The following is a 17,172-nucleotide window of genomic DNA, read 5'->3' on the forward strand; positions in this document are numbered from 1 at the left end:
AACGTGACAAAGATCAAGGACTACATCTTAATGCTCTATGTCTCTATAATGTTACAATGTTCTGTGTCTATAATGTTACAATATTCTATACCTCAATGTTCTATGTCTATAATGTTACAATATTCTATACCTCAATGTTCTATGTTACAATGTTCTATGTCTATAATGTTACAATGTTCTATGTCTATAATGTTACAATATTCTATACCTCAATGTTCTATGTCTATAATGTTATAATGTTCTATGTTTATAACGTTATAATGTTCTATACTGTTCTATGTCACTACAGATACAGTGTGCACCTCAATGTTCTACAATCTAGAACAATTATTCAACAATATTTTATACACAACTATTCTAGAACATCTAGGTTATTAATAAAATCCTCGTATTTGATATACGAAGAGAATATTCTCTACTCCAACATCCAATCAACGTCTTGTCCCCCCCCCCCCAGCCTTTACTGTTCTTGCACCCAACCCACATCACAACCTCCATATCTTCAACTGCTGTCTACGTATCGGCAGTAAAAGTCTAAATTAAGAATAATTCATGCTCCAGCAATCTAACAGAGAGGAAACAAAAAACCTTCTAAAAGCTCCGTGCGACAGCTGTAGGTAGAGCCTAATCTCCTCCTTTGTTTTTCTCTCCTCTATAGCCGGCAGCACAAACTGAAAGTCTGGCCCACAGAATCCAGTACCGCTAGACTCGTGAGGTTGTTTTTTTTTTCTTTTTTTCTTCCGGGGATAAAATCGACGTGTCCCATCCACACTGCCTCATTTTGTTCTATTACAGGAAGATTAAGTGGAGATTGGAGATTGGGGGAAAGGGACTGTTTTAAGTTTCTTGTGGGGGAAGGGACTGTTTTAAGTTTCTTGTGGGGGAAGGGACTGTTTTAAGTTTCTTGTGGGGGAAGGGACTGTTTTAAGTTTCTTGTGGGGGAAGGGACTGTTTTAAGTTTCTTGTATCTTGTGGTGAAGGGGCTGTTTTAAGTTTCTTGTGGGGGAAGGGACTGTTTTAAGTTTCTCGTGGAAGAAGGGATTGTTTTTAGTTTCTTGTTGGGGAAGGCATTGCTTTAAGTTTCTCGTGGGGGAAGGGACTGTTTTAAGTTTCTTGTGGGGGAAGGGATTGTTTTAAGTTTCTTGTGGGGGAAGGGATTGTTTTAAGTTTCTTGTGGGGGAAGGGACTGTTTTAAGTTTCTTGTGGGGGACGGGAATGTTTTAAGTTTCTTGTGGGGGAAGGGACTGTTTTAAGTTTCTCGTGGGGGAAGGGACTGTTTTAAGTTTCTTGTTGGGGAAAGGGACTGTTTTAAGTTTCTTGTGTGGGAAGGTACTGTTTTAAGTTTTTTTGTGGGGGAAAGGAACTGTTTTAAGTTTCTTGTGGGGAAGAGACTGTTTTAAGTTTCTTGTGGGGGAAGGGACTGTTTTAAGTTTCTTGTGGGGGAAGGGACTGTTTTAAGTTTCTCGTGTGTGAAGGGATTGTTTTAAGTTTCTTGTGAGGGAAGGGATTGTTTTAAGTTTCTTGTGGGGGAAGGGACTGTTTTAAGTTTCTCGTGGGGGAAGGGACTGTTTTAAGTTTCTTGTAGGGGAAGGGACTGTTTTAAGTTTCTTGTGGGGGAAGGGAATGTTTTAATGTGGGGGGAAGGGACTGTTTTAAGTTTCTCGTGGGGACTGTTTTAAGTTTCTTATGGGGACTGTTTTAAGTTTCTTGTGGGGACTGTTTTAAGTTTCTCGTGGGGGAAGGGACTGTTTTAAGTTTCTCGTGGGGGCTGTTTTAAGTTTCTCGTGGGGGAAGGGACTGTTTTAAGTTTGTTGTGTGGGAAGGGACTGTTTTAAGTTTCTCGTGGGGACTGTTTTAAGTTTCTCGTGGGGGAAGGGACTGTTTTAAGTTTCTCGTGGGGGCTGTTTTAAGTTTCTCGTGGGGGAAGGGACTGTTTTAAGTTTGTTGTGTGGGAAGGGACTGTTTTAAGTTTCTTGTGGGGACTGTTTTAAGTTTCTCGTGGGGGAAGGGACTGTTTTAAGTTTCTCGTGGGGACTGTTTTAAGTTTCTTGTGGGGACTGTTTTAAGTTTCTCGTGGGGGAAGGATATGTTTTAATGTGGGGGGAAGGGACTGTTTTAAGTTTCTTGTGGGGACTGTTTTAAGTTTCTCGTGGGGACTGTTTTAAGTTTCTCGTGGGGGCTGTTTTAAGTTTCTTGTGGGGACTGTTTTAAGTTTCTTGTGGGGACTGTTTTAAGTTTCTCGTGGGGGCTGTTTTAAGTTTCTTGTGGGGACTGTTTTAAGTTTCTTGTGGGGACTGTTTTAAGTTTCTCGTGGGGGAAGGGACTGTTTTAAGTTTCTTGTGGGGACTGTTTTAAGTTTCTCGTGGGGGAAGGGACTGTTTTAAGTTTCTTGTGGGGACTGTTTTAAGTTTCTTGTGGGGACTGTTTTAAGTTTCTCGTGGGGGAAGGGACTGTTTTAAGTTTCTTGTGGGGACTGTTTTAAGTTTCTCGTGGGGGAAGGGACTGTTTTAAGTTTCTCGTGGGGGAAGGGACTGTTTTAAGTTTCTCGTGGGGGAAGGGACTGTTTTAAGTTTCTTGTGGGGACTGTTTTAAGTTTCTCGTGGGGGAAGGGACTGTTTTAAGTTTCTTGTGGGGACTGTTTTAAGTTTCTCGTGGGGGAAGGGACTGTTTTAAGTTTCTTGTAGGGGAAGGGACTGTTTTAAGTTTCTTGTGGGGGAAGGGAATGTTTTAATGTGGGGGGAAGGGACTGTTTTAAGTTTCTAGTGGGGACTGTTTTAAGTTTCTCGTGGGGACTGTTTTAAGTTTCTCGTGGGGGAAGGGACTGTTTTAAGTTTCTTGTGGGGACTGTTTTAAGTTTCTCGTGGGGGAAGGGACTGTTTTAAGTTTCTCGTGGGGGAAGGGACTGTTTTAAGTTTCTTGTGGGGACTGTTTTAAGTTTCTCGTGGGGGAAGGGACTGTTTTAAGTTTCTTGTGGGGACTGTTTTAAGTTTCTCGTGGGGGAAGGGACTGTTTTAAGTTTCTCGTGGGGGAAGGGACTGTTTTAAGTTTCTCGTGGGGGAAGGGACTGTTTTAAGTTTCTTGTGGGGACTGTTTTAAGGTTCTCGTGGGGGAAGGGACTGTTTTAAGTTTCTTGTGGGGACTGTTTTAAGTTTCTCGTGGGGGAAGGGACTGTTTTAAGTTTCTTGTAGGGGAAGGGACTGTTTTAAGTTTCTTGTGGGGGAAGGGAATGTTTTAATGTGGGGGGAAGGGACTGTTTTAAGTTTCTTGTGGGGACTGTTTTAAGTTTCTTGTGGGGGCTGTTTTAAGTTTCTTATGGGGACTTGTGGGGACTGTTTTAAGTTTCTCGTGGGGACTGTTTTAAGTTTCTTGTGGGGGAAGGGACTGTTTTAAGTTTCTTGAGTTGGAAGGGACTGTTTTAAGTTTCTTGTGGGGGAAGGGATTGTTTTAAGTTTCTTGTGGGGGAAGGGACTGTTTTAAGTTTCTTGTGGGGGAAGGGACTGTTTTAAGTTTCTTGTGGGGACTGTTTTAAGTTTCTCGTGGGGACTGTTTTAAGTTTCTCGTGGGGACTGTTTTAAGTTTCTTGTGGGGACTGTTTTAAGTTTCTCGTGGGGACTGTTTTAAGTTTCTCGTGGGGACTGTTTTAAGTTTCTTGTGGGGGAAGGGACTGTTTTAAGTTTCTTGTGGGGGGCGGGACTGTTTTAAGTTTCTCGTGGGGACTGTTTTAAGTTTCTCGTGGGGGAAGGGACTGTTTTAAGTTTCTTGTGGGGGAAGGGACTGTTTTAAGTTTCTCGTGGGGACTGTTTTAAGTTTCTCGTGGGGGAAGGGACTGTTTTAAGTTTGTTGTGTGGGAAGGGACTGTTTTAAGTTTCTTGTGGGGACTGTTTTAAGTTTCTCGTGGGGGAAGGGACTGTTTTAAGTTTCTCGTGGGGGAAGGGACTGTTTTAAGTTTCTTGTGGGGACTGTTTTAAGTTTCTCGTGGGGGAAGGGACTGTTTTAAGTTTCTTGTGGGGACTGTTTTAAGTTTCTCGTGGGGGAAGGGACTGTTTTAAGTTTCTTGTGGGGACTGTTTTAAGTTTCTCGTGGGGGAAGGGACTGTTTTAAGTTTCTTGAGTTGGAAGGGACTGTTTTAAGTTTCTTGTGGGGGAAGGGATTGTTTTAAGTTTCTTGTGGGGGAAGGGACTGTTTTAAGTTTCTTGTAGGGAAAGGGACTGTTTTAAGTTTCTTGTGGGGGAAGGGAATGTTTTAATGTGGGGGGAAGGGACTGTTTTAAGTTTCTTGTGGGGACTGTTTTAAGTTTCTTGTGGGGGCTGTTTTAAGTTTCTTATGGGGACTTGTGGGGACTGTTTTAAGTTTCTCGTGGGGGAAGGGACTGTTTTAAGTTTCTTGTGGGGACTGTTTTAAGTTTCTCGTGGGGGAATTTTAAGTTTCTTGTGGGGGAAGGGACTGTTTTAAGTTTCTTGTGGGGGGCGGGACTGTTTTAAGTTTCTTGTGGGGAAGGGACTGTTTTAATTTCTTGTGGGGGAAGGGACTGTTTTAAGTTTCTTGTGGGGAAGGGACTGTTTTAAGTTTCTTGTGGGGGAAGGGACTGTTTTAAGTTTCTTGTGGGGGAAGGGACTGTTTTAAGTTTCTTGTGGTGGAAGGGATTGTTTTAAGTTTCTTGTGGTGGAAGGGACTGTTTTAAGTTTCTTGTGGTGGAAGGGACAGTTTTAAGTTTCTTGTGTGGGAAGGGACTGTTTTAAGTTTCTCGTGGGGGAAGGGACTGTTTTAAGTTTCTTGTGGGGGAGGGATTTTTTAAGTTTCTTGTGTGGGAAGGGATTGTTTTAAGTTTCTTGTGGTGGAAGGGACTGTTTTAAGTTTCTTGTGGTGGAAGGGATTGTTTTAAGTTTCTTGTGGTGGAAGGGACTGTTTTAAGTTTCTTGTGGTGGAAGGGACAGTTTTAAGTTTCTTGTGTGGGAAGGGACTGTTTTAAGTTTCTCGTGGGGGAAGGGATTGTTTTAAGTTTCTCGTGGGGGAAGGGACTGTTTTAAGTTTCTTGTGGGGGAAGGGACAGTTTTAAGTTTCTTGTGAAGGGGACTGTTTTAAGTTTCTGTGGGGAAGGGGCTGTTTTAAGTTTCTTATGGGGAAGGGACTGTTTTAAGTTTCTTGTGGGGAAGGTACTGTTTTAAGTTTCTTGTGGGGGAAGGGGCTGTTTTAAGTTTCGTGTGGGGGGAGGGACTGTTTTAAGTTTCTTGTGGGGGAATGAACTGTTTTAAGTTTCTTGTGGGTGAAGAAACTGTTTTAAGTTTCTTGTGGGGGAAGGGACTGTTTTAAGTTTCTCGTGGAGGAAGGGGACTGTTTTAAGTTTCTAGTGGGGGAAGGGACTGTTTTAAGTTTCCTTTAAGGGAAAGGGACTGTTTTAAGTTTCCAGTGGGGAAAGGGACTGTTTTATGTTTCTTGTGGGTGAAAGGGACTGTTTTGAGTTTCTTGTGGGGTAAGGGACTGTTTTAAGTTTCTTGTGGGGGAAGGGACTGTTTTAAGTTTCTTGTGGGGGAAAGGGACTGTTTGAAGTTTCTTGTGGGGGAAAGGGACTGTTTTAAGTTTCTTGTGGGGGGGAAAGGGACTGTTTTAAGTGTATTGTGGGGGAAGGGACCGTTTTAAGTTTCTTGTGGGGGAAGGGACTGTTTTAAGTTTCTTGTGGGGGAAGGGACTGTTTTAAGTTTCTTGTGGGGAAGGTACTGTTTTAAGTTACTTGTGGGGGAAGGGACTGTTTTACGTTTCTTGTGGGGAAGGGACTGTTTTAAGTTTCTTGTGGGGAAGGGACAGTTTTAAGTTTCTTGTGGGGAAGGGACTGTTTTAAGTTTCTTGTGGGGAAGGGACTGTTTTAAGTTACTTGTGGGGGAAGGGACTGTTTTAAGTTTCTTGTGGGGGAAGGGACTATTTTAAGTTTCTTGTGGGGGAAGGGACTGTTTTAAGTTTCTTTTGGGGGACAAGTTTCTTGTGGGGGAAGGGACTGTTTTAAGTTTCTTGTGGGGGAAGGGACTGTTTTAAGTTTCTTGTGGGGGAAGGGACTGTTTTAAGTTTCTTGTGGGGGAAGGGACTGTTTTAAGTTTCTTGTGTGGGAAGGGACTGTTTTACGTTTTTTTGTGGAGAAGGGACTGTTTTAAGTTTCTTGTGGGGGAAGGGATTGTTTTAAGTTTCTTGTGGGGGAAGGGACTGTTTTACGTTTTTTTGTGGAGAAGGGACTGTTTTAAGTTTCTTGTGGGGGAAGGGACTGTTTTAAGTTTCTTGTGGGGGAAGGGACTGTTTTAAGTTTCTTGTGTGGGAAGGGACTGTTTTACGTTTTTTTTGTGGAGAAGGGACTGTTTTAAGTTTCTTGTGGGGGAAGGGACTGTTTTAAGTTTCTTGTGGGGGAAGGGACTGTTTTAAGTTTCTTGTGGGGGAAGGGACTGTTTTAAGTTTCTTGGGGGGGGGGGGGGGGGAAAGGGACTGTTTTAAGTTTCTTTCAGAGTTTTGGTCTTGTTGTGATAGGGTTAAGAATTGAGCGGGTAGTTCATTTGCTGCATTAGATATAAGGTCGTGGTTTAGACCTTAGCCCTTGTAGTTTATACCTGCTGTTATGCCCTGTTTGACACTTTTACTTCAGTAGTTTGTACCTAAAAAAGGTCCTGATTGAGACCTTGGATTTTGTAGTTTGTATAAGAAGTTAGACCTTAAGCAGACTTCAAGAAAAATTAAGGTCCTGGTAATTTCCTTGTTTAATTTGTACCTCTGGCTAGTTAGATCTCTAGCTAATCAGGATTCCGGCTAGTCAGATCTCCGGCTAATTAGCTTTCCGGCTATTCAGGTCTCTGGCTATTAAATTTCCGGCTAGTTAAATCTCCGGCTAGTTAAATCTCCGGCTAGTCAGGTCTCTGGCTAGTCAAATCTCCGGCTAGTCAAATCTCCGGCTAGTCGAATATCCGGCTAGTTAAATCTCCGGCTAGACAAATCTCCGGCTACTCAGCTCTTTAGCCAGTCTATCACGTAAAATATAAAAATTAGCTAACCTTCTTTGATTTTCGCTTGTTAAGCTGACAACGACGTAACAAAAGACTTAACACTTCCGTGTTTAAAGTAAATTTTGTTTAGCTGAGCATTGTTGTTTAAAAATTTCTAATGGTGTATGTAGGAGGGGGGAGGGGGTTGTACTTTCAGGGAATGAGGTCGAGCTAACCTTACATACACCAGCTCTTAACCTCACCTCTATCTCATCACTACCTCATTTTCTATCTCTTCATTCTCAACCGCCACCTCCATCTCAGGTTAACCTTATCTCTACATAATTTCTACATCATCTCTCTCTTATTTCTACCTCTGGCTCATTATATTATCTCTACAGTCTCAACCTTATCTCTACATAATTTCTAAAGTCTCTCTCTCATTTCTACCTCTGGCTCATTATATTATCTCTACAGTCTCAACCTTATCTCGGCCTCCAGTGTTTCTTTCAGACATTTTGCTCCAGGGGTGGGGGAACACTTGAAACTTCCGTGGGGGGGAGGGGGGGGGGTTGACAGAAAACATGAAACAACGCAGACAAGGTGGTTGGGCGTACAATGGTTAATGTATAGATTTTTTAAATTTAATTTTACCTAGTCCTTGGGGTGGGGTGGTGGACGGGTGGGGAAGGGGGGGGGGGTCACCAGCTCCCCAGAGACGCCTGAAAAAGAAACCGCTCTCTACCTTGTTCCTCCCTCCTCTCAACCTCATTATTTTATCGCTAGATACACAACCTTATCTCTACTTCACACTTTTCTAATGTTTATCTGATCTCCACCTCATTGCTACCTCTCCTTTACCTCACTCAACTCTTACCTCTTCTGTATTTAACCCAGAGGCGTAGCGAGGTGGGGCGGGGGGGGGGGGGGGACCGGACCCGGGCGCCGACCTTAGGGGGGGCGCCAAATTTAAAGTTTGAGGGGGGGGTGCAAATGAAAAGTTCGAGGGGGGGGGGTGCAAATCGAAAGTTTGAGGGGGGGGGGGTGCAAATGAAAAGTTCGAGGGGAGGGGGTGCAAATCGAAAGTTTGGGGGGGGGGGGGGTGCAAATGAAAAGTTCGAGAGGGGGGGGGTGCAAATCGAAAGTTTGTCCCCGGGCGCCGGGAAGGGTCGCTACGCCTCTGATTTAACCCCTACCTCATTTCTACCTCCATGGACACTGTAACATTCTTCTGTTGTTTAGGGTCTTTCACAGGCTTTTTTTTTAATACTCCCAGCCTCCAGTCGTCATAACAGTCTACTCTCTCCTCCCCCACCCCACCCCCCCACCCCCGCCATGTGTGTGACGTCAGTTTTGGACTTTCGTTTGCTATCTAAAAAAAAAACAAATAAATACGCATTAATTATTCTTGTTTTGAATTTCAACGAAAATATTACAGAGTAAAGAAAGACAACTCTATCGCTAGCTAATCATCATCACCACTGTACATAGCAAGTAAACAAAAGCGTTCAAATCTGTCCTTAGGCCTAAATATACTTAGATTCTAGACCTAATTTAAAATGTCCACAATTAGCATACCTGAGGTTTTTATTTTTTCTCCATTTTTTTTGTTCTAATCAATGTTTGGAACTGAGTTAAAAATTTTAGAACTCAGTGAGAAAACCCCTGTCGAAACGCTCGAATCACCTCCCTTTCATATTATCCACAGGGAGTGTTTGGGGAAATTGGGAATTTTGGTATGGGAGTGGGGAAGGTTATGTTTACATGTTTTTAAAAAGTATTATGTAGTAAGTTGGAAATAAAGCGTTTTTGCTTAGAGTTTGTAAACAACAACAGATTTTTTAAAAACAATTTTCAAGGCCTCAAGTACTAAAACAACTGAAAAGACAAACTTCATAATTAATAATTTATTATGAAACTATCCAGGGAGGCTACAATGAAAATAGAAATAATTTGACGCACAACGTAGTTCCTTCCCTTTACAATGACATCATTGTGCAGGTATTTTTTCTTTCTTTTTTCTTTTTTAAAGTGACTTGAGTTAGGGTTAGGCTTCAATTTAAGAAAACCAAGGCTTTCGTAATGACTATGATAACGTATGTAATGATTATAGGTATAATTATAGGTATACCTGTATAAAATAGCAAATATAGTCGATGTTTTTTGTAAGGTAACACTATTTCAATGAAACGAAAAAATAGGTGTTCTTCAAATTTAAAATAAATAAATACATTTTTTAAATAAACTACTAAATATTTTTTTTTATAGGTTAGATTTTACACATATATTTTTCATGAGAAGCGACTTGGGTTAGGGCTAGGCTAAAATTTATATATATATATATATATATATATATATATATATATATATATATATATATATATGAGAAAGCTAGGATTAAGTTAAGGACCATGATACAGGAAATAGATGCGTTCAGAAAATTGTCAAGGGAGTTAATAAACAAATTGAGGTCAAAATTTTCTACAATGATTCTTATAAAAAAATAAGCGTTATGTGATAGAAAAAAAACCTACTAATTTGAAATAACAGGGAAGTCAAAAAGATATCCGAAGTGCAACGAAAACACAACATATATAAAAGTGATATAAATTTCTTAGTGTGGAAACATTTTATTAAGTAGGATACACGTAAAAAATGAAATAAGCACGTTTTTAAAGACATAAAAATTTCTAATTATATTAAAACATCATTATAAGAAGTAAAAGAAATGTAATTGGCATTTTACAAAGGTTTAAAATAAAGACATGCATGAGTAATTTATTTTAAAAGAATAATTGGAAGGTTTGGTTTTAAAAATTAAAATATTTAAATGTACAATTTAATGTGTGAAAGTTAATAAACTTCCAAATGCAACATTATTTTAAAATGAAAAATAATTGACATTTAAAACAAAACATTTTAAAAAAGTAAATTGAAAATAATTATTTTTTATTACAACGTAACATATTTTTAAAATTGAGATTGTTTAATGGGTGCAAGAAGTACGTATGATGCATTCAAATCCATTATTTTAAAAATTGGCATTGAAATATAACAATTTTAAAACTTAAAAAATACATAATTAACAAAATATAACAATTATGTAGTTTAAAAAATGGAATTATAACAAAACATCCTTGTACTCTCAATGTTCCATTGGTGTGAGAATATCATATATGGAATATAGTGCATTCAATTACAGCATTAATTTTAAAATTATCGAAAATTGGCAAAAATATAACATTTTTAAAATTTGAAAAAGTACAAAAGTAACGAAAATTGGCATTAAAATAAAACATTTTTATTATGAAACAATTATATCATTAACAATATTTGGCATTAAAATATTATAAAATTAACATTGAAATATATCACAAAACATATTAAACATATTTTTAATCAGAATTTTCTGTGTGTAAGATGTAAAATATAGCATTACTTTAAAATTAACAATAACTGGCATTAAAATATAATACATTTGTAAAATGAAAAAATATATAATTAACAATAATGGGCATTAAAATAAAACATTTTGGTAAAACGAAAACACATATAATTAACAATAATGGGTATTAAAATATAATAATTTTGTAAAATGAAATATATATAATTAACAATAACGGGCATTAAATTTACATTTTGGTAAAACGAATGGATTTGAGAAACTCGGGTTGTAACTACTTGTGTGAACCACGGCCACAGTTACTTGATAAAGAACATGTAAACCAGGACCACAATTACTTGATGAAGAACATGTAAACCACTGCCACAATTACTTGATGAAGAACATGTAAACCACGGCCACAGTTACTTGATGAAGAACATGTAAACCACGACCACAGTTACTTGATAAAGAACATGTAAACCACGGCCACAGTTACTTGATGAAGAACAAGAAAGAGAACACTACCACGGCCACAGTTACTTGATAAAGAACATGTAAACCACGGCCACAGTTACTTGATGAAGAACAAGAAAGAGAACACTACCACGGCCACAGTTACTTGATGAAGAACAAGAAAGAGAACACTACCACGGCCACAGTTACTTGATAAAGAACATGTAAACCACGGCCACAGTTACTTGAAGTAGAACAAGAAAGAGAACACTACCACGGCCACAGTTACTTGATAAAGAACATGTAAACCACGGCCACAGTTACTTGAAGTAGAACAAGAAAGAGAACACTACCACGGCCACAGTTACTTGATGAAGAACAAGAAAGAGAACACTACCACGGCCACAGTTACTTGATAAAGAAGAGGAAAGAGAACACAACCATGGCTAGGGAGCCCGAGGCCATGCAGTAGTACATTGGGACCCAGACACTTCCGGTGGCGTCGATGAGGGGGCCCATGATGATGGAGACGATGATGTAGTGGCAGGGGATGAGGAACCCAATCAACGTCATCAGCCGGCTCACGTTGAGAACTGGTTTTGTTGAGTCCTCCTAAAGGGGGGGGGGAATGTTTCAGATAAATTCCGGGGTGTCGTTATAACATATATGAATATATATATATATATATATATATATATATATATATATATATATATATATATATATATATATATATATATATATATATATATATATATATATAAATACGCCCTATGTATTTAAATGTCAGCCTTCATTTTTACCCGGCATGGAAAATAATTTATTCCTTATTGCAGGGTATTCAATAAATTTTACTGACGGGCGAGGATTGTTTTGATGCGTGTTGTACCACATTTTTCTTCTAGTTTTGGAAGGTATCCCCTCCAACACAATAAAGTATTACGTGTCAACTTGATATACGCCATATAGAACGTTGACTCCGATTTCAGTCTGCTTTTCTTTTTGGATTTGCTTCCATAGTCTTTGTCCAACCAAGAACAAACTACGAGGCAGCAGTTATTTGATTTTGGAGTTGTCTCTCCTAGAAGAGTGGCTGTCCCCAGCTGTCGAGCCTCGTCTGCCCGAGGGTTCCACCTCGAGACTTTTCGATTTAGCAACTATGAATGAGCTCTAACCGACTCGACCACTATACCACATTAAATATTACATTTTCCAGTGTATTAATATACTCTAAGTATAAACACTGACTTGCCCGTGAACAGAATCCTACTTTGCCCTACAGCCCACCACGGGCTATCCCTTGCTTGACCCCAGTGTTTCTTTCAGGCATCTCCCCCTCCCCCAAAGCAAATATATCATTCCCCCCCCCCCCCGTACCGAATAGAAAAAATATATAATTTATATACAAAATATATACTTTTACCAGTATCCGCCTCCTCCCCCCCTCTGAAATATAAGACCCCCCCCCCCCCAATTGTAGGTGCCCCCGTTCCCCCAGCGGGGACGGAGTGGTCTAGCGGTAGAGAGCTGGACTGCTAACCAGTAAGTCGTGAGTTCGAATCCGAGTTCCAGTTAGTAGACCTCCCCTGAGTCCACCCAACTCTGATGGGTACCTAACTCACGTTAGGGAAAGTAAAAGCGGCTGGGCCTAGTGCTGACCACACTATCTCTTCATATGCTGAGGTCACAGAAACAAGTGAACTCTACTTCACTTGCCCTACTGACCGTCAGGTTTGAAAGAGAACTTTACTTACTACTATGACTTTACTTACTACTTACGTTCCCCCCGCACGCACTTTGAGACCTTACCTGAGTGAACTTGTTGGCCAAGATGAAAGGGATGGTGTAGACGCAGGATCGAAACGCCCCAGCACAGATCATGAAGATGAAATAGGCCACCGGCTCTCGCAACACGAGGAGAACACCCAGTGAAATCAGGAGAAATCCGCCCAGCAAAATGTACTGGATTTTCTCCCCTGAAAAGGAAAAAAAAAAGCCGGTTAAACCCGAAAGAAAACACAGAGGTATCCAATAGGAAATGCAAACCCGAAAGTCTCTATTTCGAATACTGGTTAAAGTCAGTAGAACGTCCCTGTCCACCCAGCTCTTTTAGATACCTAACTCACGTTAGTGAAAGTATAGGCGGCTGGACTATACTATTCCTTCATATGCCGAGGTCACAGAAACAGGGGAACTCTACTTCACTGCATGGACTGTCATGTTTCAAAAGGGAACTTTATTTTTAGGAAATAGAGCCGGACATGAAGCCGGACATGGAGCTGGACATGGAGCTGGACATGGAGCCGGACATGAAGCCGGACATGAAGTCGGACATGAAGCCGGACATGAAGCCGGACATGAAGCCGGACATGAAGCCGGACATGAAGCCGGACATGAAGCCGGACATGAAGCCGGACATGAAGCCGGACATGCAACTGGTATTTAAAACCTTACGGGGATTAACTTATATTTTGTTATTCTAAATACAGTCAGATATGTTTGCTACCCCCCCCCCCCCCAATCTGTCTTCAAAACTTTTGTCCCCCCTAGATGTACTCACCTAGGATGTCAATAATCTTTTTATTGCAGACGCTGACGGCCATGTAGGTAATGTAGTGCATCAGGTTCCCCTGGGCAGACTTGCGCAGGCCGTACTCGTACCGGTCGTAGCCGGGGGTGCCCGGAAGCGCCGTGGGCTCGCCCTGGTAGATACCGACCGTCAGGCTGTTGGCGGCGTACACGGCGAAACACATGGCGCTGCCGATGGCGAAAAAAGTCGCAACCACCAACACGGCGATTTTCTTTGTTGAACTGCTCATTTTTCTTTTCGGGATTATTTTTTCCGCGTTATTTTGATTACCATCGAGTTTTTTGGAATGAAGTTCCTCAAAAGGTTTTTGAGAAAGGCGGGTTTTTGCAAAAGGTGCCATTTCGGAGACTTCTTGGGCGTACGGTTGTTTGGACTCATTCTCTGAAAAGCTGCCTTGACGTATATATTGAATGGCGGAGTATGAATCTGTATCTTGTTTTTGCAGGAGGGGTTTCTTGAGCTCTTCCTTTTCTCCGGGGTTGTACAAACGCTTCAATTTTTTATTCACCTGCGGTATTTGCGGAACTTTGAATGTCTTTTCTGAATCAATCTGCGGGGGATTTTTTATCGACTGTGATGTTTTCAGTCTGTGCTGTAAAAAATAACCGGTCGAAATGGTGGACGTGTAGCAGAACAACACCACCGCGAACAACAGGAAACAGAAGAACAAGAGGGTCGCAGCGACGCCTTCGACGTGGAACAAATCTTCTAAAATGTGCGGCATGTCGAAACAGCCGATCATAGAAAAAATAGTCCCGGCGATAGATTGCGCCACGGTGGCGGTGATGAGGAGCCTGGTTTGCTGGGACGGCGGAGTGATATCTACAATTAAAGCGCGGGTGATTGACACGCTTAAATCAAATCCGATATCGAGCATGGTGAAACCCAAGATGGACAGAAACACCGTCACTGGGAGGTGGGCGTAGTCGACGGCGTCAGAGGAAGTGACGTTTAAAAATGGGACGGGGTCTGTTGTGTTGATGATGTCTGTTGGTGGTAGAGTCTGGTTGGAGTTTGCAGACGATGAAAGTTTGTTGAAGAGGGCGAGTTTGATGAAACCGCAGATGATGAGTAGGGAGAGACCGCACAAGAACACGATCATCCCCAAACTTATAGCAAACAGTTTGCGCTTCTGGAGAAAATATTAAAAAAAAATAGTTTTATTCTTCACACAGTTGAAAAACCTTAATAAGCAAACCAAACATAAATAAATAAATAAATAAATAAATAAATAAAATATAGGTTTAAATAATAAATGTATAATTGTTTTTCGGAGATTACAAAAAATATGTATGGCTTATTAATACAGTTGAGTGAATTCAATGGTTAGTTTCTCTTATCTGATTTAACTCGGAAGACATCTTGGCTCTATTCAGATGCCATTGACGTATGCTTAAATAGCAAACAATGTGTACAAAAAGTGTTGCTATGTCCAATGTTATTATTATTTCTTACGGGCGCCGAACTCATGTTCTGGTTACGTGGCGTGTGCTTTGACTGCTAGACCACGCCGTTCAAACTAGCGGTCCACAAGCAATATAAAAAGATAGAGTGGTCAGCTCTATGCCCAGCCGCCTTTACATTAGCTGGGATAGTGTGGTCAGCACTACGCCCAGCCGCCTTAACTTTCGCTATCGCAAATTAGTTACCTATCTGAGCTGGGTAGTCCGAATGACATCCTGCCGACGTATCCGAGATCCAAAATTAAATCTTCCGGGCTAGCAGTCATGCGCACTATTGCCAGACCTCGCAATGAGCCATGAATTATCTTTTATGTGTTTCTCTATGACATGCGTTAGTTTGATGAGCTACATTTCAATATTATTTAAACAACGTGAATTAGACTGTGCTACCTTGGGATTCGATCCCCGGTCCATCAGAACACTGAGTGTTGGTAGGGTGATCATACTGGTGGCGCCACACACAATCCCGCTCACAGAGATGAGGGAGATAGGGACGTACAAGTACTGCATGCTGAGAGTGAGTAATTTATGATGGTATTAGATGGGGAAGTAAAATACAAATACTGTATACTAGAAGTGAGTAAATCATGCTGGTATTAAATAGGGACGTAAAATATAAATACTGTATGCTTAAAATGAATATTTTATAATGGTATTACATGGGGACGTACAAAATTAGTGTATACTAGAAGTGAGTAATTCGTGGTGCGTAAAATACAAATACTGTTAGCTAAAAGTCAATATGTCATGATGGTATTAGATAAAGACATACAAATACTACATTCTGGAAGTATTTCATAATGGTATTATATGGGGACGTACAAGTACTGTTGGAAGTAAATATTTCAAGATGGTATTAGACAGGGAGTTTCAAATACCCCCTCCCTTCATTGACATGTCTGAAAGAAATCCACCAAGCAAGGCCAAACTTACATGAGGATCAGGTAAATCTGCTCAAACGACATGCACATCTCTGTCGCGAACAGCGCGGCCACCAGCAGAAACTGCGCACACACCGGGATGTCAGGCCCAGCATTTCCGGTCTGGGCATCTACCAGACGACTTGACGTCTGCCTGTACAGCTGCTGGCGGAGGATGACAGAGGAGGCCTGGATGGACTGAGACAGTTCTAAAGCCGCCATCTTGAGACTGGGTAAGGCTCAAGTTGTTTCCTAGAGGTCTAACTCTACTCGACTCTGAACGGCATTAGGTCTTTGGTACACGAACCAGCAAGACGAAAGTAAAATAACTTCAGTAAATTGAATGGTTTTTTTTTTTCAATAAATCCTTTACCAATTATCCGCAAACAAGAGCTTGCTGTTGAATACTTCTGAGACAAAATTTAAAAAAAAAAAACGTATTACAAACCTATTGAAATAAAATCTCATGAAAACCTAAGGTCTGAACATCTTATTTATGTATTTTCTTGTCTTCCATATATATATATATATATATATATATATATATATATTATATATATATATATATATATATATATATATATATATATATATATATATATATATTTATTTATATATATACTTACTCGAATCAACAACAGAATCAAAGCTAAATGAATACACTACTATTATACCATCAAGTACTAAAATGGTATCTAGATTATCTCTGACACATTACGCCACAGTTACCAAATATATAGGCCTACCTATTTTTTTCTCCCAAAAATTCTTAATGAACCTGCGCCGTTGAAAAAAAAAGTCCCCTGACCATTACACCAGCACGTATGACGTGATTCAGCATGTCACGTTCCAAAACCTGACTGTACGGGTCCAGTCGACTCGCTGGATCCAGTTTTAATCGCTGGTTCCAGATGGAATAAAAATAAATATTTTTAAATCAGTCACTTGAGGGGAACGTGCTGATTCGAAGTGTTGTGATAACTTGTTGTAGAAATGTAGACAAAAGTAAATACAAAAGTAAAAAAAAAAATTGTGTCGATTTAGGATCTGTGGAAGTTCTTGCTGCAATAACATCACTCGTGGTGAACTCATTGTTACCCTGTGTTTTTGAGCACAAGTTGAAGGGCTGGGGTGGTCTGGCCTCAGGGGCGTAGCGAGGGGGGGGGGGGGCGGGGGGTGCGGACCGTACCGGGTGACACCATTTAGGGGGATGACACCAAGGCAAAACATAGCAAAATATATAGAGAAAAACTTGAGGGGGGGGGGGGTGCAAATCGAAAGTTTGAGGAGGGGGGGGGGGTGGAAATCGAAAACTTGAGAGTTTGTCCCCGGGAAGGGTCGCTACGCCTCTGGGGGGTGACGCCATTAAGTGCCGCACCGGGTGATACCCGACCTCGCTACGCAA

The 17,172-nt window shown here is 40.7% G+C and overlaps 1 protein-coding gene across 2 annotated transcripts; it reads right to left on the bottom strand.

The window, feature by feature from the left end:
• Window positions 1–10,401: 10,401 nt before the first annotated feature.
• LOC131946615 (uncharacterized) lies at window positions 10,402–16,458 on the bottom strand. Of its 2 annotated transcripts, none has more exons than XM_059307526.1 (6): window positions 16,394–16,458; window positions 15,781–16,177; window positions 15,238–15,358; window positions 13,355–14,516; window positions 12,604–12,770; window positions 10,402–11,406 (listed from the first exon to the last, which is right to left on the bottom strand). In XM_059307526.1, the coding sequence occupies exons 2-6, from the start codon at window positions 15,987–15,989 to the stop codon at window positions 11,203–11,205; spliced, it is 1,863 nt and encodes a 620-aa protein (XP_059163509.1). In that variant the 5' UTR covers window positions 15,990–16,177; window positions 16,394–16,458; the 3' UTR covers window positions 10,402–11,202. The 2 variants fall into 2 exon arrangements, with proteins under 2 accessions (XP_059163509.1, XP_059163508.1); XM_059307525.1 differs by having other exon boundaries at window positions 15,781–16,174; window positions 16,394–16,451.
• Between the last annotated feature and the right edge of the window lie 714 nt (window positions 16,459–17,172).

This window comes from Physella acuta, unplaced genomic scaffold (genome assembly GCF_028476545.2).
Source record: "Physella acuta isolate Inbredline_101_S28 unplaced genomic scaffold, ASM2847654v3 ptg000566l, whole genome shotgun sequence".
Taxonomy (NCBI): domain Eukaryota; kingdom Metazoa; phylum Mollusca; class Gastropoda; family Physidae; genus Physella; species Physella acuta.

What these genes read in the sequence shown, in the direction of transcription:
- LOC131946615 (XM_059307526.1), bottom strand. Translation starts at nt 15,989, where the DNA reads ATGGCGGCTTTAGAACTGTCTCAGTCCATCCAGGCCTCCTCTGTCATC. An exon ending in ACCGGGGATCGAATCCCAAG is followed by an intron (nt 14,517 to 15,237) that starts GTAGCACAGTCT and finishes TATTTTCTCCAG; the next exon opens with AAGCGCAAACTGTTTGCTAT. An exon ending in AAAGATTATTGACATCCTAG is followed by an intron (nt 12,771 to 13,354) that starts GTGAGTACATCT and finishes TTTCCTTTTCAG; the next exon opens with GGGAGAAAATCCAGTACATT.